General features: G+C 39.1%; 1 protein-coding gene across 1 annotated transcript; it reads left to right on the top strand.

Moving 5' to 3' along the window:
- The first annotated feature begins 54 nt into the window (after positions 1-54).
- CIITA (class II major histocompatibility complex transactivator) lies at positions 55-22,520 on the top strand. Its single transcript, XM_075718065.1, has 20 exons — positions 55-181; positions 1,907-2,035; positions 2,456-2,515; positions 3,909-3,992; positions 4,597-4,656; positions 7,879-8,037; positions 9,251-9,382; positions 9,521-9,577; positions 10,395-10,454; positions 11,711-11,776; positions 12,203-13,910; positions 14,024-14,194; positions 15,071-15,142; positions 16,476-16,556; positions 18,029-18,121; positions 18,465-18,548; positions 19,360-19,443; positions 19,937-20,020; positions 20,684-20,776; positions 22,496-22,520. Exons 1-19 carry the CDS (start codon positions 55-57, stop codon positions 20,754-20,756), a joined length of 3,384 nt encoding a protein of 1,127 aa, XP_075574180.1. The 3' UTR covers positions 20,757-20,776; positions 22,496-22,520.
- The last annotated feature ends 5,386 nt before the right edge of the window (positions 22,521-27,906 follow it).

Below are 27,906 nucleotides of genomic sequence, written 5' to 3'. Positions count from 1 at the left end.
TTTTGTCATAGCTAACTGTTTTGCAATTTAATTTCAGACAGCAAGAGACAAATCATGGATTCAACATTTGTGTCTGAAAATGGCTATCTTGATTTGCTGCACAGTGATATCGATCCATTGCATCTGTATACTGTCCTTGATCCTAAGTCATCTGGAAATGAAGAAGGTGACTTCTCTACAGGTTAGTAAAACACTAAAAAAATGCTCGATTAGTTTAGTCATCATGCTATAAGTTATTACCATCTCCTCTCAGTCATGTAGCCACGTAATGGCAGTTTATCATGGTGGCTGGACTAAATTCAACAGACTTGGTCTTACAATATGATAACTTTGTATCTGTATATAAAATAGTGACTACTTCCAGAAACTATCATGTTTCTAAAACTACATATTTACATCTTCCTGCTCAGTGAGTCTAACAAAACATACTATACATGTCACTCATCAAAGTGTGAGGCTAATGTCTTTGGTTTGGATATCATTCCTGTAAGTAGCTTATTTGCAAGTGTTCTTATCATAAGCTGGTCAAGTGTAATTGTCAACGCTTTTGTAGTTTCAAGCCAAAAGGCTTTGCAAAACAGAGACTTTTAGATGAGTTTGTGATGAAGCCAGTCTGCAAGCAAACTAGCATTTCATTTTTTTCTGAGATCCTAAGGCACCAACACAATGGACTTTCATTATCAGATGCCATTTTACAGCTTTTGGGTGCACAGACCAATGATTTTATGATTCTGTGATAGGGGAGAAAGCAGAAGGGCCAGGGCGTAAAAATGATTGTTTCTTGCACATCAGTTCCTACAGGTAATCAGATTAGGAGGTTGCCCTGGCTCTCAAACTTTCTGCTCCTGAATTTGTGTGGAGGTTGTGGAACTTTCTGCTCTCCCTGAGTTTGCTGGCATAAAAGTATGGAAGTGTATCTGTGCTGCTGACTGTGTTGTGGAGCGATGGCTGAGCTCATTTTAAACAAATGAGCTGGACTGTGGGTTGAGAGTGACAATGAAAGGAGAACAGACATATGCCAGATATGATATCCTATAGCTCTGTGCCCAATAGGCATAAAATGTTTCCAAACTGGAGGATACCGTCTCGCATCCTTGTTGCTTTCGTGAGTGACCAGTGTCAGCAGGTACACAGGCAAATCAGTGGAGAACTGAGTACCAGAATCTGGAATCATCTTTGTAATTAATTATTTCCCAGGTTGAGCTTTGCGCTCTCAACTTCTGACTGTTAATAACACCTGCAAGAGTGTGACCTCCTCCACTCCCGTGGCCTCACTTGCTCAGTGACTGAAAGCAGGGTGAATTAGAGATCAAGGAATGACTCTTGTTATATCAGAGAGGCTTCACTGATTTGAATACTTTTGAGCCTCAGCAATGTCTGAGACGATGTAGATAAATTGAACGTTGTCAGGACATGGTGCCGATTATTGGAAGCTGGACATCTCTGCTGTGAAATGTTAGCATGGTCCCTGGTATGCTTTTGGCCTTGGCCAACTAGCAGCTTCACAGGCAATTTGTAGCTGCTGTTCAGGGGTTAGCATGGACCCAGCATCATTCTGAACAGGGAATTTGGATGAAGAATATCATGAAGAATAAGAAGGTTTAATAGTATGGATGAGTCCAAGCCATGCATGTAGGCCTTAGCATCATAGAATGTATTCTGGAACTGTTTTATTTACTAGGAGAGATGAAGTCTCAGAGTTTAGCAAAAGAAAGGCGTTGATTTCTGGGTGACTATAAATTACTGAGAGTTGAGTTCTGTTCCTACTTAGCCAACATACCATGACAAGCCAAAGCCTTATGCTGAAGTAACAAATCTGCCTTTTCTGCATGTCCTGCTATCTGTTTTCTTTTACTCCTTGGTTATGGTATTCATTGAGCCAATGTGTACTCCTTTTTAATTCTAGATCCTGAAGTTGATGCCAGCAACTATGAGCAGTTCAATAATATGGATTGCCTGTGTACGATGGAAAATGGTGAAAATGGTGATGAATTGTATCTCTGTTCCAACACCATAGAAGCTTATGCTAGAATAGGTATGAAAGCCATTTTTGGTTTTTAAATCACTATTTTCCATTCACTTGCTATAGTTATTTCTTACAAATTCTATTTTCAACCTAAAGCAGTAGCGTATACTTAGGTGGCCTGTCCCTCATGCATGGTAGATCTAGCCAGGGTGCCTAAACCTGTGCATTGTGGGGAAACAGATGAACAGTAGCTTGTGGTTGTTGGGGGAAAATCTCTCTATTAATGGCTCCTTCTGCTTAATACTTCCTGTCTCAACTTCTCCTTTCTCGTGTTCTTTATTTCCTGAACAACAATTTACAAGAAAAACTTAATTTAACTCTTCAATTTCACTTACACTACAGAATTCTGTTAATGAGGGTAAACTTGCAGGAGTTTTACTGTGAAATTTACTGTGTCATTGCTGTGTTCCTTTTTTTCCTTCTTGCTAGCTGAATTAGCAGAATATGTGCTCAAAGATCAGCAGGAGAAGCAAGTGGAAGACACTTTTGGTAAGATTTATTTGGCAAAGATTAATTTAATAAAAATAAACACATGACAGTGTTCTGGCTAACATCTGCACTGTACTTCATTCCCACAATTTGAACACTAGTAAGGTTTCTATACATCTGCTATCTTCTTCTTTCCCCCTGGGAACAGTGTCCCAGGATTTTCTTGGCAAACTTTGAGGATTTTCTGTAGTTTTGCAGGCCTTTCTTAAAGATGGATGTTTTATCTCTGACCAAGATGCTTATCACGTCACTATGGCTGTAGTGTATGCACAGTTCAACTGTCTAGTGCAGTATTTGTCCTCAATTAGCATCGGACTTATTCTGAGCAGAATACAGATTATATACATAAGTTCATTAAACCTGACCCACCCAGAGGACTTAGCATATGTATAAATGCAGTTCATGCATGCTTATTTCTGTCCAGGATACACAGAGCTACCTGAGGAAGCATGTCAAATTTTACCTCTCTCCCTGATCAATGCAGCAATGGTATATAATATGCCTGTAGTAAATGATTCCTTCATTTAGTGCTTGACCAGAGATAATTGCTTGGCTTTTGGTACAAAATCATTGTTTTGGTAGTGGCACAAATGTAGCTGTTTACTATTTCAGAATATATATATTAATATGTGGCTGTGGGAAATCCATAGAATCAGCAAGATTCACAGAATATGTGTATATCCTCTTTTATGTTTGAGCAAAGTAATTTGGAATACCTTACCAAAGATCAGTCCTTCTCTAGGACAATTCTGGCTACAGGAAGCTCACATGACTTTTGAAATACTTTTTACTGCTCCCTGGTGTGATTAGAATTTGGGGGGGTTTGCACCTAATGGCAAAATTTGTATTGGTTTTAGAGGAAACGAGATACAGTATAAGTACTTAAGTATTTGCCAGTAGAAGAATCGTATGGATAACTTCACAGTTCTTACGACACAAAATATGAAATGTGTTTAGAACCTTTTACTTTGTTTCTTAAAGGATGTAATCCTTTTTGTACATAAAATGAGTAAGTAACTTTACTAGTACTGCGTTCTCACTATGATACAGCTATGATGATTTATCCTTTGCTTATCATTACAGCACTGAGAAGTATTTATGTTTTATTAGCCACTGAATTTATGGCAGTAGATTAATATTTTGCAGTTCAGGATAGTTCCTGAACTATCCTGATAGTTCTGTCACAGGGTGACAGAATCTGCATTCAGAGCTCTATGGCCTTTCTAAATCATATCGATCTGGATGTGTTTTATCGCGTGATTTGGTTTTTATCTTTTATTTGGAGCACATTTCATTTTTGCTGCCTGTTGGTGTGTTTCTCATGCTTTTACCTCTTTCTATAATTTTTCTAGGAGAACAAAGGTTGACATTTGGCAATATTTCATGTTTTTAGCAGGGAACCTTATTTTGGATGAAATAGCTGCTGAAAACACTGAGAAATTCACTGACATAAAGATGCAGAAATGTCACAAACGAAGTAAGTGAAAAACAGTGAGAGTTTGAAAGGCTGTAGTGTTTGAATTCTAAATTTGCATTATGTTACTTTGGTTTTAACGCAGCCTCAATGCATCTCTCAGGTAGTTCTTACTGATACAACTAGACATGCTTCCTCTGACTTTGCTCATCCTGTGTGGGCTGGAAGTGAAAACAGCTCCCCCAGGCACACTCTTTACCATTTGCAGAATTTGTCGTCCTGTAACATGATATTAAGCATGTTATATTTCATCCCTTTTTTTTAATCATCCTTGTGAGAGTGTTAACTTTGTTTTCAGTGTATCTATAGCTTAGCAAGCATTAGCTGAATGATTCTCTCTTTAATAGCAAGAACAGCAGCAAAAATCTTTGATTACTGGCACAAAAATCTATAGCCTAATTGAAACTTCACAGTCAGAGTAAAATAATATGAGGCTTTTCACATTCATGTTTTATACATTGGACCTGTACAGTTCTGAAATAGCTGAATTGAAAATGATAACACCCCCTTCTACTTTAAAAAGATAAAATAAGTTTCCATGGTGCAAACTTAAAAGTACCAAACTGGTTCAATTTTTGTCACTTACTATCACCTTTCTTTCTTTCAGCCTTCTTAGGCTCTGCAGAGAGTTGCTCTGATGCTTCAGAACCCAAATACAAGAAAATTGGTAAGTTATTGGCTGAATAGGAAAAGGTTATTCAACATACATTGTCTCATGTTCCAAAGTCTCATTCTCTGTTAGGTATTGTAACTCTACCTTGTAGAGAAAGTTTGCTCTTATAGATCTGATCATATAGCATCATCGTGGATTTTCACATTTCTACTTCCAGCAGAGCAGAAATCACTGTAGAATCACATTCTTACACACCTCTGACTAATTCATGATGCAACAAATCCATGCCCTCTTATCAGTAGCTATTAAACCGTGCATCTTAGGAGCAACTACATGGTAGCCTAGGAACACAGGATCATAATATCGTTTAGGTTGGAAAAGACCTTTAGGATCATCCAGTCCAACCATTAACCTAACATTACCAAGTCCACCACTAAACCAACTAAGGGTAGAGTAGCGATTTCGTGTTTACTGGCTTGGTGGCTGGATTATTTTTCATGAAAGTAAAAACTAGGAATCATTAAGATTGGAAAGGATCTCTAAGATCATCAATCCAACCATCAACCCAACACCACCAAGCCTAGTAAACCATGTCCCAAATTGTCACAGTTGGATCCTTTTGCTTCAAAAGCACACATTCCTGCCGGGTGACAGAAAGATAACTTCTTTAGCATCAGCAGAGGCACAGTTGAACTTTTCTAAATCCATCTGAGAGAAGAAAGCAAAACAGTGAAGAATTGGGTCAGTGCCAAATTTTGTAATTTTTATCATGCACACCTTTTGTTTATGATGAGTAATGTGACTCAGTCCATAGTTAGGCATTTCCTGGGTTTGATCCTCTTTGTTCTGTGTGACACCTTCCAAAAATCCAGTGAAACATCCTAGTGAAAATAATAACTGTGAAGAGACAGCTTCTTGGCCCAGCCCATCCTATACAGCCCTTTAAACCAAAGTAAGAATGTAAGAAAGGGAAATTTCTAGTTGTTACATGCTGTTAGACCATCTACAAGGCAGTACCTGTGGCCAGCAGGCAGGCTGTAACTTGTTCACTAGGTGTAAACTGGTGCTGAAGTTCTTACCCAGTTGTAGCCTAAATGGGTATCTCAGGCATAGCTAAACCAGAAAAATACTCTTCCAAAATCCATGTGAGAGCAATCACCTTTGGATGAATATATTATACTGAGTTTTGAAGTGACATATGCATTACTGTATGGTAGCACACTTCCCAAGCCTCCTAAGGGGAACTCTTGACTGTACCGAACCCCGTGGGCTGTGTACATGTCAGGGTGGGCAGCCAAAACTGGTGTCTAAGCTAGAGAGCCATCCAGACAGTGCTTGGATCATGGGACTGCACCTCAGCAAAATTCACGTCAGCAATTGCCCAGCAATTGCTAAGGAACTGGCATAGACTGGATAAAAGTCATAGACAGCACACACTGAGACTGTGACCCAAGATGGTTTTCCAATGTTCATGTGGACTTGGGGGCGGGGGGTGGGATTGAGCAGAATTAGCTCTGAAAAGAATACATTTGCTGGATCTGGAAAGGTAATCAGAGTTCCTACTGAACTGGTACCTGCTGGTTGTAGTTGTTCAGACACAGGTAAAGTTCCTGGCAGTTAGTACCCTTTAAAGGAGGATTACCTTCTGTATGCTTAAATTCCTTTTTAGATTTGTCACTTGTTGAAGGCTATGTTTATGCCACACTGACAATGAGAGTTCTCAATAAGAAATGGCACATCAGTTCCTGATTTAAAAAAAAACAAAACCAAAACAGTAAAAATGCCTCACCCTACAGAACTTGCATTCCAGTCTACAGTATCATCACTGAGCTAACAGGTGCTTTGTAAAGCTGCACCTATCCTTTTCCAGAAAGTGCTCAGAATATTACCACTCTCTCTACCTTACTTCACCCAATGAAGGTGCTGAGGGAAGGAATATATACATAAGGCAGTATAAGTACTGGGTACAAAAAAAATCTAATTGACAGAAAGATGAGCTACATGACAATATCAGGAATTTATTTATCCTGTCATAAAATGAGTGTCACAGTATGTTCCTGCAAAGGCAAATGCATCAACTCTTCTGAAGTGTAAGACTATCTACAGTAAAGAGGATAATGTGTACTAAAGTTCAGAGCGGTAAGCCAAGGCTGGCTTCTTTCAAAGGAATTGAATGAAATTAAACTTTAGATTTGCCCAGCTGTTTGTGGCTAGCTATAACAGTACCTGATCTTATCTGACCATAGCAATGCAACAATCCTTGGATAGGAAATTACGTGGGAATTTCACATGCTGATTTACACACAAGCTGAAAAACACTTTTTAAAATCTGTTTTTATACCACAGTAAAAATGAGAGGTTCCTGTGACAAACTAATACATCAGTTCCTGATAAACAATGTAAACACATCCCACCCTAAAGAGCTTGCATTCTTGATGACGGTGTACACTGTAGTGGCACAAAACCCACATGGGTTTGTAGCTCCTGATAAAACATTAGACCACAGAAAGCAAAGAAATAGAGACTTAATTGTTGCCGCCAGACTGGAGGGGGAAAGAAAAGCAAAACCAACTCTGAGAATAAGGGTTTCACAAAATCAAGGAAACTAGCAGACTAGTTCAAAATAAGCAAGCGTATCTTACTTGGTTTGTAAGAAACTGCTGATAAGCAGATGAAATCATACAATGCACATGAGTCCCCCTCCCCATTTGTCCTCTTCTTGAAACAAACAAGTCCTGCAGGCAAGTTGCATCTTTTAAAACTCAGGTGTTTGTGACTGTTCTTTGGGAAACAGACTAGTTATCCTTACAAGCACTGCAGTGTCTAAGTAGAGAGTCAAGGTCCTCAGTTTATTGTACTGGGGCCTCTCGAATCTTGTGCACTATTAAGGTAACAAACCGCGCTTGGGAAACTTAGTACAGCTAGTGTAAGACCTTGTTATGTCTTATCTGTCAATCATCCATGTGTAAAATCATTTACATCTGAACACATCTGAAGGTTTCTAGAAAGAAGACAGGCCAGGAAAGATGAAGAAGAAAATTAAAAGAGTGAACTACTGGAAAAAGTTATCTACTACAGAATTCCATAAATACATTTTAGATTTTGAGACCTGAGTAACTTTCAGAAAGCTGTTGTGAATTGCTCTTGCTTTTGGAAAATCAAAACACAGCTGATCAGAATCAAGTGGTTTATGATTTCTACTGAAACCTCTTATTTGGCCCCCTTAACTTCTAGCAATGAAATAACTTTCTCCTTTTGTTTTGCTTTTTTTTCAAGTGGAAGTCCCTGCAGTGTCTGCAGGGAATGGCAGTTTCTTAGCTATGCCTCTCAACAGCCATCCGGCTAGTTCCGCCTCACTAACTAACCAGCATATGTCCTTTTCTGTTCCTGCTGCCAATGCATTGGAAAGAAGTTTTGTAATGCCTGGTATGTATAGTACAGCTATAGGCGTGCACCTGTACACAGGTTGATTCATACAAGGGGAAAACTCTCTCATAAATCTGGTCATTGACCATGAACAATGGTGGGGAAAAGAAGTATGGCAGCTGTTTCAATCAAGCACTTAAAAGCGTAGCACTCACTAAAAGAATGAAAAATATTCAAGGGAATAAAAGTGCATTGCCCCTAATGAAATAGAATGAGTCTTTCATTTAATTGGTCGAGCGCAGGTTAATAAATAAGAGAACAGTATTATTTACTATATGCTAATCTAAATAATTACTTACTTGTCTTAAGAATAGGAATTCACAAAATTTTCATTAATAAACTTTGGTTTAGTTCCAATTTCTTTTTCATCCAGAGGTTTGTAAAGGACTGCAGGATAATTGGATTTGCAATAGTAGAGCAAAATCTGTGTTGGAATTTTGTTCACAAAAACTGAGTACTAATCCAAGTGATGGGCTGTGTAGCCACCTTGCCTTGATCATGGTGTGTAGCAGAGGGTGCTCATGGTACACTGGCAAGTGCTCATGACAAAGACATAATTCAACACCTTTCGCTGTTAAATCTATGCTGGAAAAGAACCAAGAAGCAGTGGATAAGTTAGAAGTCTTGAAGTATCTGATGCTAGCTGAAACAGCACAAAGTAGCAGAAGAAATTCTGTCATACCTACATAAACTCAAATCTATGGCTGATTAAATTGCAAGCACTGCATCATCAAAAAATTTCCCAGTGCAGGTTCAGAGGGAGGATGCTTGCTAGCTGCTTGTACAAGCTGCATGATGTGCAATTATGTGGGAAAGATGAAGCGCAAAGGATAGTAAAATAAATTCAGATACATAATATTTACACATTTTCTCTCTTCTGGATCCCTGGTCCATACATTTACAGACTTTGCCTTAAGCACTTGTCCTTATGTTAATAGAATTTATCTTTAGACTATTGAAAACCAGTGGTCACTAAAAGCTGTGCAACCCCTTGTATTTCACATTCATTGTACCTTTTGAGAGTTTTTGTTTAATGGATTCTGTGGGCCTCGTGATCCTACAAATTCTGGTTCATAAACCCTCTACTGGGAATATTTGCCCAGAAGCTGCCAGAAAGGATAAGCAGCTTTTAGAAAGCTTTTTCTTCCTTAGAAATCTTTAGAAACCGGTAGCCTTTAAAAGCAGAAGAGTAATTATTCTGCACTCATTTCATGATCTTCAGCACCTTTGATTCCAGAGTGTCTACCTGTTGGCATGAAAGGGAGCCAAGAGAATACAGTCTTTGCAGATCCTCCTCAGCAGATACTTAACTTTGTTCTTGGAAATGGCACATCTGATGTTATGATATATCCAGGTAAGAGCAATAATCTTTTATCCATATAAATAGGCAGAAAGTACTGGAAAATCAATGCTGTCAACAAAGTCCTAAGTTCCCTCATTTCAGTTACTGATAGCTATGGTAGGCTGAAAACTATCATTTGTTTCTTGCCAGTGCTGACTTCTTCCGTGGAAACATTGATATCCCCAAGTTTTCCGGTTAGTTTATGTGGTAAGTAGAAAATGAATTTTTATATATACAGTACTTTGGATTGGGAGAGGGACCGTATTGCTTCTACCCAAAGCCAATTCTCCCCTCCATGCTTTACTCATATTGACCTTATTGAGGAAAATAAAAATTAATGGCATTTCCTTCTTCGTATTGATCACTGGCTGCTTAGTGTAGTCCAAAATACAGAGCAGATAAGGGATTGTAGAGCTACAGGTTCAGCTATATATTAGCAGCCAATCCACTGTGTTTGAAGTGCAGTTTAGCTGAGAAGACTTCTTCCAGAGTTAAAAGAATACAAAAGCCCAGTGTGCTTGAGCATCATAAAAAGTGGAAGTGTTGCTGGTACTGGCATGGCCTGAGCATCTTAAATGTTCAGTGCTGGGAGCCAGACTGCAGTCAGCTCATGTGGAAGCCCCAAAGCCAGAATGACGACGGCTTATTTAACTAAACAACGCAGAAGCCTAAAATACAGAAAGACTTATAAAAAAATAAGAGCCTTTGTCAGGGTATAACAGTCCCACCTGTAGTAGCAAACTTTCCTCAGACACTTTTCTTCCAGCCCTCAGACAGCTGTTAGAACGGGGAATTTGATTTCGGTGGTTATTTAGTTTCTGATCTCTCTGTACCCGGGTGATTACAGCTGCTTGCAGCTTAGTACAAGTGTTTTGTTGCCCTCTGGTGGCTAACACCACCCAAAATAGCACAATTTTAAAGTGGGGATTAATAGGCAAATACCCCTAGGTTTGGGGAAGTATTTGTAAATGATATATACTGCTAATGTGAATACACAATACTAATAATTCCAACTGATTTACAGCATCACAACATGTGTATGTCACAAACCTCAGATCTCCAAATGCAGCAGAAAAATTAGCACATAAACTAGGAAGCCAGTCTATTTTCCTTTTTTTGAAAATTATCAACACCTGATTGATTTGACCAATGCTGCTTCCCATCTAAATATCTCATTACAGCTTTTCTTGGTTTTCCATTCTGTTGTTTTTATTTAATAAAATAAATAGTAAACCAAAACCAGACACTTGCCTGAAAACAGGCATGTCCCCTCTTTATTTAGTATCTTAAGTTGATTTTTCTTCTACAAGGAGGAGAGCGATCTCTATATCAAATGTATTCTTTCACTGGAAAAAGGACTTGCTTATTAGAAGTCTCTGGGTGCTTCCCTGCTAGAAGCAACTCTGAACTCTAACCATTCCACCTGTTGCTGGCATGCAGGGCAGAAATTGATTTCCAGATCTCTAAAACCTTAAGACATGTGGTTTTTTTTAAACCACATTCTACATCAAGATGAACCAGATATTATGGTAATAAATACATGTGTACAAATCTAGGGAGATTAACCTGTTTTGGTTGGGTTTTTTTCCCACATCTCTGCTGAGTGTGGTTACCATGAGACTATTGATGAGGTTGGGTTTGTTACAGTCTCTGTCAGTTTAAATTCTGTCCTGCATTGCAAAGCTTTTCCTACCAAAAGTTTTGTCAAAACTGATGCTCTGTCATTACCAGTCTGTAAAAAAAATACGCTTTCCCTGAAAAATTCCCAATTTCTTTGTGTATGGCAGACACTGCTCATCTGACCAAGTGCAAAGGTCTGCAGTCATTTGAAAACAGGCAAAAGGAAAGAAAATTGGACATTGACAGCACTTTGTCAGGAAGAGTATGGGTAAATTCTGTTACCAGTAGTCACTTTTCTGTGACTTTCATACGTAATGCTTGGTTACAAGATGTAGAATAACAAAAGGAAGCTATTGCTTTTGATGGCGTAAAGAAGTCCTATGTGTGAACGTGAATTTATGCAGAACACTGACATTTGAAAAGAACAGTAGATGTCACCTTGTTATGATAGGTCTTCTGCTTCATACAACTGTCCGAACAGCTGTCATCTTGTTTGGTGCCATACTGCCTGCAACAGTTCATGTCAGCTGAATTGTATTTGTGTGAGGATTTTTTTTCCTTTCCCCTGTAAAATAAACAAAATATCTCTTTCTCTGGATGACACACAATCTATGTTGCAATGAACTTGAAAATTTGCATTAGTCTTATTGTTAAAATTAATAAACCTGAATCAATGACTATCTAGATGTCTTCCTCAAGTATATTGTTTTGTTTCTCCAGGTTTAGAAATGTTCAAAGAAGTCCGAGTTCCCATAATTCCCTCTGAAGAACCTTTCAAAAGGCCAAGTGAGTTTAGATCTCTTGAACTTAAAACTTCTGGTATTTTTGGCTAATTTCTTCTGTGTTTCTTTCCATACAGAAAAGCTACACATTGTAGAAATTGCTATTAAATAATTTGTGAAGCTGTTCTGAAAGTCTGAGCACAATTTGTGTTTTTAAGATATCTAGCTGTAGTACCTACTTAGGAGGTCAGTGTACTTAGCTGGTTTTATCACATCCAAAATGATTCAGTTCATAGGTCTAAAAGTGTCTATTGTGCCTGCACTCCTAATTTAAGTACCTGCAGTTGCTTGGGATAAATACAGACCTACATACCTTATGGGAACTGATGTATATTGACCATATTACAATTATGTACTTCAACCACCCTGAAACAATGTTGTAATTTGTGGACTGGTTTCTTCAGTTTGTGTGTGCTTTTTATTTTTCTAGAGCCAGTGCAAGCTTTCTGCACATCACTTATGGATTATTTCCGAGACGTGTGCAAATCTGTGGCCATGGAGCGTGAAGTAACTCTTGATCACCTGTTTATTGATGGGACACTTGTTCAAAGCCAAACTGAAACCAAGACTGGGAAGAATAGCGTAAAAGCAATGGAAAAGGAGATGGCAACTTGCAGCCTGCAAGGGAAGGAAAAGGCAGCCCTTAAAAGGAGCCAAATATTTCAAATCCCAGGATGTAAAGACGTAGAGACTAAACTGATTGTGGTGCTGGGAAAAGCAGGAATGGGCAAAAGCATTCTTGTACAGAAGATCTGCCAGGACTGGTCCAGTGGAGAGTTTTCTCAATTTGAATTTGTATTTTGGTTTGACTGCAAACAAATAAGCTTGCCTGAGAAGCTATACAGCCTGAAGGATTTGCTTCTTGAATTTTTTGTAAAACCTCAAGAAGGAAGCAAAGAGATCTTTGAGTATATATTGCAAAATCCTGCTAAAGTCCTTCTGGTTTTTGATGGTTTTGAAGGATTGCACGATCATGAAAATTTTCCTCGTTGCTCGGCCAGGCAGCCTGAAAAAGACTTGCACAGTATAAAAGAGCTGCTTTCAGGACTCATCCAAAAAAAGATACTCAATGGTTGTACTTTATTACTTACAGCAAGACCAAAAGACAAGGTGTACCAGTATGTGTCCAAAGTGGATAAGACTATTGAAATAGTAGGCTTTTCCCCTCAGCAGAGAGAACTGTACATAACCAAATACTTTGAAGGATTACCCTGCTGTGATGATGCACTGAAATTAATTAAAGAGTGTGAGTACTTGTTCAGTCATTGTTACAGCCCTGTTATGTGTAGATTTATTTGTTTCCTCTGTGAGACAGTACTTGAAATGGGAGACAAAAGCCTTCCTTCAACTCTTACTACAGTCTTCCTGAAATTTGTTCAGCACAAGATAATACCTATGCAAACAGATGTTACAGCCAAGCAAAATCAAGAGAGTCTTGCTACACTAGCCCGTATAGCCTGGTATCTTGGAGAAAAGCATCAAAGTGCTATGAAAAGTGATCTTCTTCCTTTTAAGGAAGTTAAAGAGTTTGCTCTGAAATATAGATTTCTCCTGCCATTTGCATTTCCCAGGCATTCAGATAGCGGAGAAGAGGAATTTAGGAGCATGTTCTCTGATTTTGTCATTCAGAATTTCTTGGGTGCACTTCACCTGATGTTAGCAGAAGAGATCAAGGATAAAAGTCTAACAAAGTACCTGTCTTTTCCATCCAAGAAGAAAAAACCTTATAACTGGTTAGATTTAGTGCCTCGATTTTTGGCTGGATTGTTGTTCCTCCAGGATGACCCCTACTTCTGCTCCCTTTCAATGAAGGATGTAAAACAATCAATCAAGAAGCAGAAAATACTCTCGAAATACATTAGAAGGCTGCAGATAAATGAGCTCTGTCCGGAGAGGTTACTCGAGCTTTTACACTGTATTTATGAAACACAAAGCAATTATCTTTTGCAGCATGTGGCCTTAAGGCTCAAGCCAGACCTGTCCTTTCTGGGTGTAGTTCTTACACCACCTGATGTCCATGTACTGCACTCTATTTTAAAAAGGTCAAGAAAAGAGTTTTCCTTGGATTTGCGAAACAGCAGCATTGACATGCAAGGTCTAAAAGACTTGGTTGGCCTAAAGAATGTGGCATCATTCAGGTTGGTCATTCTTTGTAGATAGTAGTGTCATTCATAGGACTGTGTGTAGATGACACTTCCATGCAACAACAGCAGTCATATCTGTTGATTTCACATGTTTTGTCACTTCACAGGGCCTCCCTCAGTGATACAGTCAGGCTCTGGAAATCTTTAGAACAAACGAAAGATTACACGCTGCTGAGAGCATCAACAGAGAAATTTGTTCTTGATCCTTTTAAGGCAAAGACAATGAAGGACGTCAGTGACCTTTCAGACCTTGTAGAGATGCAGGAGATGATCAATTGGTAGGCTCATTTATGATCAAAAATTCTCTTAATATACTAGTATATTAAGAAAATGGGGCTTCACTGACAGTGCTGGAGAATGGAACCCACTGCTTGTCCAAAGGAGAAGTAACTAAGGCAGTGCAAGCTCCTGTATCATCTCAGGGTGTTCTTCTACCCCAGTGTGTGGTGGTTGTCATGGCAGGGTGAGCAATGACAGCACCATGCAGAATATATATCAAAACTGCCAATAAAAAAGCCAGCTGTCATTTTTTTCTTCAGCCTTCTTTTTAATCTCCAAGTATGCTATCTTCCAATCACTTTCAGTTACATAACTTGAGCTAACTGGTTTTTCCCTCCTGTAGCACCTGGGCCGTAAATGAAGGCTGGTTTTGCATCGGTCACAAACGACCTGAGTCAGTTCTTTAGCTCAGGAGGTAAAAGCTTGTGCTCTGTGATTATAAACCCTGTGTTCATCCCTGCTCATGATGTGGCTAGGGGATTTGTTGCAATTAAAAGCATGCATAAATAAAGTATTTTGGTTGGATTTTTTTTTAAATAAAAATGATGACTTCCATTTTAACACAGGCAGAGTATTTTGATTAAAATATACACAAAATATGTTTTGTGTTTGACAGAAAATACTTGGTTTAGAAGAATGTATTTTTAAGTTTTATTGGAAAAAGAGCAAACGATTGTACTATGAAAGGCAATTATTGATTGAAATGAATTGAATGAAGAAAGGTTGGAGCAGAAGTTATTCTGAAGTTTCCTGGTTCCTCAGTTAATGCAGCAGTGGTTTATTTCCTATAAAAGTTTATTAAGAAATTATTTTTAAAGCACTGTTTTGGTTGCTAAAATATTTCTCATACTCTGGTTCTACTGTGATTTATTTAGTGTGCAAGATGCATCTGGTTGCAACAGCTATGGAATTCCTGCCATCAAAAACCTCAGAAAACTAGAATTTGCGTAAGTGATATGCCTTTCTGTTGATTGGTATATGATTACATTTAAGACTGAGCAGAGTCATGTGTACTGGTCTCTTGAACTGATATATAGTTAGTTTATCGTAAAGCATTAAGTAAATCCCATTTGTTTCTATTTTGCTTTTCTCAACTAGATTTATTAAGTTATGGTCAAAACTCAAAAACCATCATTTCTGGCTCCTGAAGTGATACAGATCAACATGTTGTATCAATTCTGTTTGATTTTACTACAAGTTAGCTCCGTATCACCAAATGTAGATCTTGTGTCACAGGGTATGAAATATCTTGATCATGATCCAACTACCTGGGAAATATTTTTTTCCTCCAGAAATGCTCATCTTTTCTATTGGAGTCTTCTGATGTAATTTTCTGTCCTATCAGAGCTTAGGCCATGAGAGAATAAGGTCAGAGAATGCCTCCCAAATAAAATATTTAGCACCGTTTTCCTGAAAGAAGGAAGATTGACTTGGAAACACTGACTTTAAAAATGAAGTGTAGTAATGTTTCTTTTTTCCCACAAACTATAAGCAGGCCTCCAAGGCTATTCTATTGCTTAAAATATCCTGCCATAGCGTGTGAATTAATTTGGGCAGAAATTGCACTAGTGCAATGGAGAATTCTCCTCGGGTCTTCACCTGGTTTCTGCTCTTCACATCTGACTCAGTCTAGAACTGCCATGCTCAGCCTCAGTTCTGATTTTATGCTGCTTTCTCTTCTCATTTCCTCTCCTACTTTCCCTTTATTTTAAATTTTTAGTTAAAATTCTGATTCTTTTAACTAGGCTGAACTTGTTCTGATACCAAGGAAACTCCAAATAGGAGGTTAGCATCTGAGGGATGAATGCTTGGAGCTGGAATATTAAAGTTCAGTTTATGCTTTAAGCTGCAGTAGAACATTGATCTTAAGTTAGTCTGAATTGCCAATAGTTGGGGGAAAAAAAGATATAATTTTTTTCATCTCTGTTATCAAGATTATAATACTTAAAATGAACAACCTGAAAAAAAAATAGAAAAATAACAGAAATACAGGAATCTAAAACAAGTGAGATGAGTCTTGCAAAGAGTAACAAAAAAGTGGTGAATGCATGTACCACTGCTTCTGTGCAAGCAGCTCCGCTCTGTCTGACCTTAGCCTTGTGGGGTCCTCATCTGGAGGCTTCAAAGCAGAAATCCTTGGTGCAGATTATAGGGAATGGCTGCTTCTAAGAACTGTAAACTAGCTTGGGGCTACAGGGGAAGAACTTAAAAATTCATAACTTTTGCTGTTTCTGTGCATGTGAAAAAAACTGCTGCATGTCTACATTTATTTTCTTCCAGGCTGGGTCCAGTATGTGGCCTACAGGGATTCCTAAAACTCGTGGAAATTCTTGCAGCATTTCCATCACTTCAGCATTTAGAGTGAGTAATGCTAAAAATTAACTTTGCTAATGTTCCTCCTCAGCAGCCCTTGATGGGGGAGCTCATGTACTCAAGAAACATTTGCCAACAAGACTATTTGCTTTGATAAACAAACTGAACAACGAAAACATTCAGAGAATATAACTGCAGACTAAAAGCTAGCACTCTTCATCTCCCTTAAGACACTTGGTAGTGGTTCATTCGATACCCCTTCAGTCACTTCCCCGTGTGTTCCTCAGTGGTTAAAAGCCTGTGGGAAAGGTTTAGTACAGAGCCTTATGGCATGCTCCCCCTTCCTGCCACGGCGCTGATCAACACTGCCTGCGGATTATTTATTTCTTCATTCAAGCTCCATAACATGCCTGAGCCCCAGGCTCCCTCGTGGTGAGGTTTCTGAGGGACTCACAGTCATGGCTGCTGCAGGAGAGAACAGGCTCCCTCCTGAACCAGAAACAGTGTTAAATTTGGGGGCTAACTTCAGTATTTGTGCTGGTGCCGTGCACCTTCTGGTGTCAGCGAACATCCTGAACTTCTGGTAGAGCTTATAAGAGATTGAACTTCGTGGATTTGATGCATATAAAAGATATAAAAAAAGCTATACCCAGCTACTATCTGGTTTTGTTCTGCCCACGTATTTTCACACAGTCTTTGTCCCTTCCTTTACCAGGAGCAGTATTAGAAACAGAATTTTAAGAACTCCAGTCACTATTTATTCTCTCGTATCCATGACAAACCAACTGTCTCCGAATTTTAAGCTTCTTTACACTAGAAACAATTGTAGCAACAATAGTCAATATTCTGCCGTCATCTCTGTGGGAAGATACTGGGTTTTGAAAGGGCCTTTGGCCTTACTGGCTCAGCCCATTGGCCATTTGTATTGCATCTGGCCTTTTCATGATATTTTGGGAAAACAATAAAGCTCTAAAATGAGAATGAGTCCGAGGTATCCTAGGGTTGTCTGTCAGATTAGAAGGGGATCTGGTATCTAAAATTGTGACTATCTAAAAGTCTTTCCATCTGGATACCTGAATGAGGGAAAACTTCATTTCTAATACTCCCTATCTGGAGAAGGAGCTGTTTAGGCAGGGATTTACAGCATCTGCTGGATTTTGTCAGTTCTGTATTTCTGTGTGCACAGGAAATCTCATTTCAGCATGGCTGGAACACAGCTATTTCATAACCATTTTAATAATCTTCAGTGTATGGTGGAAGCAAGGCATTAAGTGCTACCATTTGCATATCAAAGGAAACGGGTCAAGCCATTCAACTAGTAAAAAAAAATTTCTTACACTGTAAATTTGGGAAGCAGAAAGCTGCTTATTAGAGAAGCTGTAATTTGTGTGATGCTTCTTGCTGATTGAGGCTACTGCAGAGAAGGAGCTTCTCAAGATATATTGAGTGGTCTCTCAGGTGAATAAACCACAAAAATTTAGATTAAAAGGGAAGCTAATTCTCTCTTTGTCATCACCTAGCCTTGATGCTCTGAGTGAAAATGGCATTGGAGATGAAGGAGCAAAGAGTCTATCTGAAGTGTTTCCAACCCTGAGATCACTGGAAACATTAAAGTAAGTGCAAGGTTAACAGTTCTGGAAATTTTTGAAAAGAAATATATTAAACCTAGAGCCTTAAGGGACTGTGTGTTAACAATTATGGGCACAACTAATCCATGGGCATGGAAGACCAATGGGTCTATGGACATACTTAATCTGTACCTTCATTAGAAAAATAGGTTAATCCTATGGCAATTCCTTATTTCCCTTCAAGGGCCGTAATTGGTCTTTTTCCCTGCATTTGATCTAAACAGACTGTCCAAATTATATAAAAAAGAAATCGAAAATTAATTTTCCCCATGTTGTAATAAATTAGAATAAATGTGTTCAACTAACAAAGTGATCTCACTTACTGTAGCTTATCACAGAATAAGATAACAGATGTGGGTGCAGAGAAACTAGCTACAGCTCTTCCTTCCTTGTCTTCATTGAAGACACTAAGGTAAGTAGTTGTATCCTGCTCAGTTGTTTTATACAACATACCTTGCTACCTCTGTCAGAAATTACTGAACATGGAAGAAATATGTACGCTGTGCAGCAGCCAAGCTTTTGACTTCATTCATGCATAAAGCCTTTAGAGAGAAGAGGAGAGAAATGTATGACGCAGTGTAAATGTACAGAAGGATATCTCAGGAATATAACGGGGACTGTACTGATTTTTAAATCTAATCCATAATACCCACTCACGAATAATACCCTGTACAAATGTGCACCCAGGGCCACGATCTACTGGAAGCTTACGCGGAGCTTGCTAAGCACAGTGCTTAGCCCTAAGCCAGCAACGAGGTGGTGTGTATCTGCTGATACGGGACCAATGGTCCCTCCCACTTCATTAAAATGTCTGGCATAGGCCTGAATGAAGTGGCTCAGTAGGGAACGCAAGAAACCATGGTGTGCAATTCTGGAATAATTTGCTCATGTGGAAATCTTTTGAATGCTCTGCCCCAAATCTTTGAGTGTCATTTTCTTGCAGATTTTTAATTTGATCTGATGTAGACAGAAATGTTCTCATTATTCATTAAGAATCGAGACCTGTTTTTGCTGTAGCTGTGCTAGCTGAAGAAGAAATGTGGCCATTTGCCTTACTTCATACAGAAAATATGAAACTGTGTTTTAAATATTAACTGCAAATAGATAAGGATAAATTGGAAGTTAAGATGTACCAACCATATCTGAAATTCCTTTATCGAATACGTAATCTGTTTACATTATCCATTATTCATTTGTGACTATACTGGTTTGGTTTTCTGCAGCTTATACAATAATAGCATTTGTGATTTTGGAGCAGAAAATCTTGCTAAAGTTCTTCCTGCGATGGACTCTTTAAGAGTGCTGGAGTGAGTATAAAATCTTTTGAGATGGCCCGGGAAAACTTACTTGCTTGGATACTGAAAATTCAAACCTTCCATGCTCAGGGTAGAATAGGCAGAAATTGAAGAAGAAAATTTCAGGGGAATTTCACAGGGAAAATGTGCTTATGCAGAGTCCAGATAGTCAGTGGTTAGAAAGGATTAAGGAGCAGTTCACCATAAAAACCAAAAAGTCAGTTTTAAGGTGGGAGAATAGGGTCATGGGCAGTGGGAGAAGGACCTCGGGTACATAGAGTAAGGAATCCCTCAGACGAACTAATTTAATGGAGTTCCAGTTTGACCTTTTGAGTATTTTGTTACAGGTTTTTTGAATCAAGGATCTATTTTGGTTTTTTTCTTTTTCTTTCTTCCCCCATCTGCACATAAGCTTGTATAGTATTTTTTATTTTGGATGAAATGTTTGATTATACAGCTATATGATGTGATCTGGATTAACAAAGTTGTTGGGTTTTTTCCTCAGTGTTCAGTATAACAAAATAACTGGTGTTGGAGCCCAGCAGCTGACGGACAGCCTACGAAAATGTCCCCATATAACGAACTTGGTGTAAGTGTCTTGATATGCTGTTTGCTGTATCTTTGTTCTGTAAATTGGGTTAGAATTCATGCTAAAGCTGTGTTCTGTATTTGTCAGATTTATAAGAGGCACAAAAAAAAGACATCACCAAAATACAAAAGCAGTCACAGAGATGTTAAAAATGTTGTCTCTGGTTTCAGCTGCATTAATTCGCAATCATCCCAGGCAAGCAAGCTCATCCTGCTTTAAGCATAGTTTACACTGAGCCTCCCTTTGTTAATCTTCTAACCCCCCAGAGTACCTGACCTACTCTGTGCTGCAGGACTTGTATTTGAAGGATAAACAATGAGCAGCCATCATGAGAGGTTGAATAGACTGAAGCTGCCAGTGCACATTCAGGGGAAGGGAGTTTGATAGAAAGTTAAGAACAGTTAGGGAGACAGGACTGTAGTGTGTCCTATAACCAGAGTCAGCCAGGTTATGGAGGAGTGAACTGCTTTCTTCTAAATGACAATGCATTTTCATTTGTTCCATAGCTTAAATACTTTTATAGAATGATACTCAAAAGGGAAAGGCAACTTTAAAATAAACCAAACCAAAACACAAACATACCAAACACACAAAAAGAAAAAAAACCTGTAAAGCAAATTACGCTTCTTAAAATCTCTTCTCTTTCTGAATTTGCCCTTACAGGATGTGGAATCCCACCATTCCTTATGGAGTTCTCGAACACCTTCAGCAGCTGGACTCTAGGATCAGTGTGTAGATTCAGATGATCCCATAAAGGTAACATAAACCCTGGGTCTCTGAGACAACCAAATTTGTTCCTGTGGCAGCTGTTGATTCTGGTCTCGCTGGCAGCAGGCACAGTAACAGCATCAATGCATACACGGCTAAATAAAGAGATGCTACCCTAGAGTGGCACAGATCAATATCACATCAGGCCCCTTTTCCCCCCACTCACCTTGCATCCCCCATCTCCCTGGCACCAGCACTAGCAGACTGCAAGAGCTGCATCAACAAGAATGGACTTCTTCTAGGACTCCCAGTTCATCCCAGTTCAGTGACCGGCAGCTCACTACCTTCTCTGTTCTGTTGCAGAAAACTAAACAGCCTGTGTATTTCTCATGTTTAATAGATGCGTCCTGTACTCCTTAGAGATTGTTTTGTGTTGATTTTTAGTAAGTCCTTTCACTTTTCCTTTGTTTAATACAATCCTCAACAGCTGCTTGTCTCACTATGAAGCTGTGCCTATACTGTACTCAGAGCAAACCATTGGTTCCTACATTCCTTGTTCTCAGTCTCTTTTGTGTGGTTTAGCCACTGGCAGCCACTTTTACTTTATTGATTCTGCCTGCACAGTTTCAAGGATCCTTGAAATAATTGCATCATTAGCAATTTGCTAACAGTTTGCAGATGACCACCAGGATCTGACTGCCTTGACGCTCCTGGACTGGAGCTGCAGCAGGCACGGGAAGTTAGGGTTTTGTGTAGGATTTCTGCTCCCAGTTTTCTGCCATGTGCTTCCTCTTGCTCTTAAAAAAAAATTACACAGGATGCATCAGTGAAATGATCCCAGTGAAGAATGAGAAGCCAGAGTCAAGCCAGACACCTTTCTGTCAAATGGCAAAAAACACATTGCAGAGTGATGGCCAGCTGCTTGAGCTGTGGTCTGAATGGTCCTGGTGATGGCTGCAGTTGCCAGTGGCTCCCTAGACCATGCAGTGAGCCAAGCTTTTGCACGACTCTTGCTCTGAGTGCACGTATCAGCGGATGTAGACTGGGCTATGTATATGGCACTGTTCAGGCTGCAGGTTGACTAAGGTGCCATACCAGCTTCACAGACTAGCTTTATACAGCAGCAGTGAAAAACAGTAGTGATCCTTAATAGCCTACAGTACAACTCACTCTTTGTCTTGTTGAATAACCATACCTACTTGGGAATGAAGACATTAGGGATATGAACACTGCCAGGAAACCTTACAAAGGTAAAGCTTTCTCTAACCTCCTGTGTCTGTCATTCAAAGGCAGCGTGTGGTAAGAGTCGCTGAACATGTAGGTGAGCTCCCAAATGACCTCAGTTTTCCTCTGGACACAGAGCAACGGCAGTCAGTGGTAGAGAGCTCCGCTCTGTGAAACTTGATGATTCTTGGACACTGGTCAGCTTTCACACCAAGCAAAAGATGTGTTTAATGCAGCTCTGCATAAACAACCCCTTGCATCTCCCTCCACTGCTGTTTTCTCATGTTTGCAACACATGCCTGTGGCACCGGTTACCACGTTAGTATAGTATCTGAGCACGTGAGGAAACATGCTTCTTCATTACCACTGAGGACTAGTAGCAGCAGGAAGTCTGGATCCTGTTTCCCAAACTTGAAACATCCAGCATCTACCAGTCACCATTTTTTCTGTTTTCAGAGCACATCAAATATATGGTTTTGATGATGTTAATGGTGATTAAGCTGATGGGCATATATCTAATATTCTGTTTTCATCATTTCACAGGAAACATAAAGAAGAGAGGAAGGTGTCCTCTGTGTTTTCCTACCTTCTTGCTGATTTATGAATCCATGGCTGATTTTCATGATAATGGCAAAATGAAAAAAAGTCACATTTAAGCTTGAGTGATGCTTGAAATGTGTGAATGATGGAATTCCAATTTTTTAAAGGTCATTTAAAAAATTAAAAAATGCTATTCAAAGACCCAGCTGTGTTTCTACTGAAGTGATGAAGACTTAAGTAACATCAAATTTCAAAGATGAAAAGAGCATCTGGATATTGTGCTCACCATTAAAGGTGACCAGGAATCACCAGAATATTGATAGTATAAAATTCCATCATCGATTCATCAAAGAACAGATGGCAAGCTGCTGGACCTGCAATGTCTGAAGTAGTGACAGATCAAATCTAATTGTTTCATAGTGCCAGTGGCAACTGCAATCAAATTCGGTTTGATGATTTTGGACTTCCAAAGCTCAATGTTACAGATTTCACCTGTCTGGACTGATTTGAAGCATTAGGGTCAGGAGCATAAATAAGAATGATCAGTCTTAGAAAACAGTCTGATATTGTAAGATTATCCACGAGAACCTAGAAGTGGCTCTTTTCTTGATGCTAATCACCAATGCTGTCTTGAGGGATAGAAAGCTATTTTCTATCACTCTCTTGTTAAAGAATCCTTCAAAAAGATCAGGGAAAAAGAAAGAAGTAAAGGGAAGAAATTAATTAAAACTGGAAAACTATTAAGGATTTTTCTGACATCACAGAAATCTGAATGCATACAAATAGCTTCAGTTTATTGCACAGAAATCCTCGAAGTGATAATCTTCAAAGGTTTTTACTCCGACTCAAATGAGAACTTCAATTTTTTTTTTCGTTCATATAAATGAGATCAGGTGGATTGGGATTTAGTTTCTCACTTGCAGGTGGCAGCATAAATGTACAAGCATCTATTTTATACTTGACAGTGAAATCACTACTGTGTGTGGTTTATGTGGCCTTTTACAGAGTTACAAATAACTAGGCAATGACAGACAATAACATATTTCAAAGTGTTATCACGTGTCTGTGCTGCTGGCCTCATTGATATATGGGCCAAATACCGGTCTTGCTGACTGCAATAGAAAAACAATTGTCTCCTTTTTTCTTTTCTCTTTTTTTTTTTTTCTTCTTTTATTTCAGGTCTGTGAACATGGAGAGAACTTGTAATTGTATAGAGACCATTGTCAGGACTAGCATTCTGTCCAGATAAACTCTGGAGACAGAGAAACAAAAAAGGATGGAAAAAGCTTGGAATATTCAATATGCCACAAATTGGGAAGGGAGGTCTCTACTTCACAATTAGCTCAGGGTTAGCTCAATAACCCCCATGAAATCTCTTCTGCTAGGGAACACTGACAGTACTGACCCAAGGATCTATGCAAACTAGAATCTCTCAACTAACCTCTCAAATACTCCGTTACTTGGGTTTAAAAAAGTCCCCAATTTAAACAGTTCAAAAACCCATCTTTATGTTCTTTCCAGCAAATTACACTTCTCTGCTAAAGTTTCAGTGCCTGCGGAATGTCAAGATGACAGCAGGGATGGAGGGTGGACAAATTAAAGAAAGAAGGAAGGAAGGAAGGAAGGCAGGCCTGCTTTGTTGTTTGCAGCTGATCTCTTTCTATGAGTTAGTGGGAGACGTATGTTTATAATGTACAGACTATAAATTATGACACAGTGTTTTGGTTGTCTTTATACCTCTTTTTAAAGTATTAATAAAAGAGAGTATTCCTTTTACAGTAGTTTGTAGTACCTGTTGAAAATTATTTTGATTTTTCTCTTGGAAATACTATGAAACCACTGCTGGCTTCTGAACATAATGACATGCTCAGGGCTTCATATTGTAGGTTAACGGAAAGCACAAGGGAGACAGGTTGGTCCTGCTGGCACTTACTAGTTCAGTGGTCTGGAAATGCAGAAATAATTCTTTCATAACAGACAATGGGATCTTGTAATGCCAACTGACAGACTGTAAGTCCAGAATTAGAAGATATGAAAGTGTTGACTGAAGCCGCCTGCTAGTAACAGCAAAAAGTTGTTTTCATCCTTTCAGACTTTTTGCAATTAAAAGTTCTAAAATTAATCAAGGTTCAAAGTCTGGATATCCTGGTGGCACAAAGCCTATCCAAAATGCTTTTGTCAAATGAATGCCTTGTGTATACAGGACTGAATTCACTGGCTACGCTAAAAAAGCTGTTCTGATCAAATCTGTGCTCTAAAAATCTTTTAGGATGAGAAAAATACTACTCTCTTTATGCCCATACTCTTTGTATTGTCAAAGAAGCCTTGATAAAATGCTAAGGCTTGTGTTGTGATGGTAGTCAGATTCTGTAACCTGAGTACTCTCCCCAACCTTTAAACGTATGAAGCTGAGCTGTTCTGAGAAATCAGAAATCTTGATCCAAGATTCAGCATCTCCACAATGACCAACTTGGTGGCATTTGTATCGCTTGATCTGTGCATCATGTGGCATAAACCCACTGCAATGAAATTATTACAAACTAGTAGATACTGCAGTAAGTACCTGTAATGACAAACTGAACCATGTTCTTAAAACGGCATACATGTGACCCTGAAAAATGAGCGTAAGCCATCTCTGTGAACAGTATGAATTTCTAATTATATAGGCAGCAGGAATGCCGCCTTCAGTAGCAAAATTCAGCCTTTCTTGTGTTAGTACCAAATGGGCATGTGAACGCAAGCTTAACAAGTCTGTAAATTTGGCTATTCTTTATATAGATAGGTGCCTAAATGGGGATTTAGTTCCCTAAATGTATCTTTATGTGTTAGAATATTGTGTCCTAAGTGACTTCATCGCTGAATTGCAGGCCAGGAATTGTATGGAACAAAGCACTTGTCAGTGTTTTAAGGCCCCAAACTCTATCTGATGGAACCTATCTTGGAGAAATGCTACTTAGTTCAATGACAGTGCTTCACTTCTTGCAGGAGCAGCTGAAAATTGCATTTGGGGCACAGAATTTTGGGGACTGGGAGCTAATTGCTACTGCACTAGGAGTTAAAAAATGTCATTTGAGTGCAACACACAGAGACAGGAAAAAAGGTCATTGTTTCAAGGGGGATCTAAACTGTCACCCTCTGGTCCCTCATACTAGCTGTCAAGAGACTCTCATGACAGCATCTGCCTGGATCCAAAAGCCCGAGCTCGGAGCAGGTGGTAGAGACACAGACCGCAGAGGACAGACATAATGCATGGAGAGAGTTCAGGAGAATGTTTTCAATTCTGCTTTATCTGAAATGTTCTTGGTACATCAACTTGGCTTAACAACGGCACAGTTATGAAAATTAGACTTTTCTAAAAAATATAATAATATAAAACCAGTACAATACCTGCCCTCAATAACATGTGGTTCCCCCCAACAGTGTGCAGTTCCTGGTGTTTCAGCTCAGGTCTGATTTTTTAAGTAGTTGTTCATGAGAAGGATTTCTTACATGTTGGCCATCTCAACAATCTGGAACTACTTGCAGGTACCTGCAGGAAAACTGGAATTTCCTGTAAAACATATTTCAATTATTTTCTGTTCAAATTGAAAAAGAACAACTCCAACAAATGACTGCTTACTTTTTCATGGAAAAGGTCAGTCTTTATTGTATTGCTTTCACATCTGTACATAGGAACATGAGCTTAGACAACCTGCAAAGTATCTTCTGTTAGATAATGAATCCACCTGACATAAAATTCACTCTCTGATCTATTTCAAAGCTCATGATTTAAATAAAATATCTTACTAGCACAGTTCTTGTCATAATACTGCCCTGAACAGTCACTCCTGCATATTTTCCCCTGAGAAAGCACTGTCTTTGAACTACTGGCTGGTAGAGTTTTCAATGTGTGATTGTACGACTTACTTAAGCAGTATATGTAGAGCATGTCCATTGGGTGACATGGTATTTATTCAAAAGGTTATCAAATCTGAGTAACATCTTGGTTTTCTGTTACAACAGAACATAGCTTATATTATTCGTTCATACAGTCCATCCCAGAATTACCTATGGAAGCCCAGTATGGTGCATGAATCACTGCATTTAGTGCACACCCAAGAGGCAATGACCATGAAGAAAAGTCACAACTGACAAGGTCTGATGACAACTCTTCTTGTTGTCCCCTTGTCCTTCTTTTCATCTCTACATTTCAGAGTATAGTTTCTTTCCATGACTTGATCCATTAACCTGGTTATAATCCATTTCAGGTGTTTAATGAATCTGTTTAAAAGAAAACACAGAAATACAGAGTAACCCTCTAGACCTAAAATGAACAGAGAAGTCACTGTGTATGTTAGATATAGCACCATGCCATTGACTTCTTTAAAAAAAAGAATAAAAAAATCAAAATCTTTTTGCGACTATGGCTAATGCGAAGTAAAGGCCTGAACAACCTTTCAGAGAAATTAATGTAACAGTTTCTGTTAATGTCAGAGCACACTAGTCCTTAGAGTAATTTTAATGGAGGCATGATGATACTAGTGTGAGGGGTATGAAAATAAGCTGTCAGCCACAGTCCATCAGGTCAATTAGCAAGGGTTGCTCTTAAGAAAGTACAACCAGCTGTGACGTACAGTGGGATAGCCTATTTTATGCTAGGTTTTATATCATTAGACCTACCTATTAAAACTGATTTTTGAACTGGCTACATTTTCTTAACCAGATACTGTTCATTAGAGTGTTGTTATTTTTTGTATAATTGTGTTAATTATGTATTGCCTACGTTTGACATAGCCTCCGATTTTAGCCACTGTCTCTTTCTTTCTTTAGAGTCACTTTGTTCAAAGCATTTTGGATCCACTGGTAAGTAGTTATGGAGTTAAATAACATGTTGGGTTAACTTCTGGGTCTTACTGACAATAATAAATTACTGCTATATTGCTTTATCCCAGTTTACCTAATTTGCCTTGACTGGGTCAAAGTATCCGACAGCTATTAAAAGGTGATTTTTTACTATCATCAGAGGTAAACACAAGGTCTGAGAAGGCTTTAAGTAGAACCAGAGCTGTGGATTATGAAGGTGCTGGGCACTAGCGACTTGAGCAGGTTCCCTGGCTGCCTGCAGCTCAGGAGATCATCTGTGCCGTGTGGAGCAAGTCTCCGGAAGGACAGCTCTTCCCTCCTTCCCTTTTATAGGTATTACAGGCCTTCTGCACAGCGTGGCAAGGCAGGGGACCCTACACAGTGAAGGTGCTAATACAGTTGTATAATGGGAAGGGAGTTTGTGATACAAAGCCATAACAGACCTGCTCACAGATCTGCTCTAAGCGTGGAGCTCTATGAAAAGGCTGTCGCTGGGCTGCGGGGCAAAACACGGCCTCTCTCCTGGTGTTCCCTTCCTGTGCTCGAAGTGAAGGCTCAGCAGGTCGTGTGCC

The sequence above is a fragment of the Pelecanus crispus genome, chromosome 11 (genome assembly GCF_030463565.1).
Source record: "Pelecanus crispus isolate bPelCri1 chromosome 11, bPelCri1.pri, whole genome shotgun sequence".
In the NCBI taxonomy this organism is placed as follows: domain Eukaryota; kingdom Metazoa; phylum Chordata; class Aves; order Pelecaniformes; family Pelecanidae; genus Pelecanus; species Pelecanus crispus.
Note: the sequence above shows the minus strand (reverse complement) of the source record. Positions and strands in the feature narration are given on the sequence as shown.

Bases quoted from the DNA above. Each gene is read 5' to 3' on its own strand.
- CIITA (XM_075718065.1), top strand. From the start codon at position 55: ATGGATTCAACATTTGTGTCTGAAAATGGCTATCTTGATTTGCTGCAC. The intron at 3,993-4,596 runs GTAAGTGAAAAA...TCTTTCTTTCAG, and splicing joins GCAGAAATGTCACAAACGAA to CCTTCTTAGGCTCTGCAGAG. The intron at 13,911-14,023 runs GTTGGTCATTCT...GTCACTTCACAG, and splicing joins AAGAATGTGGCATCATTCAG to GGCCTCCCTCAGTGATACAG.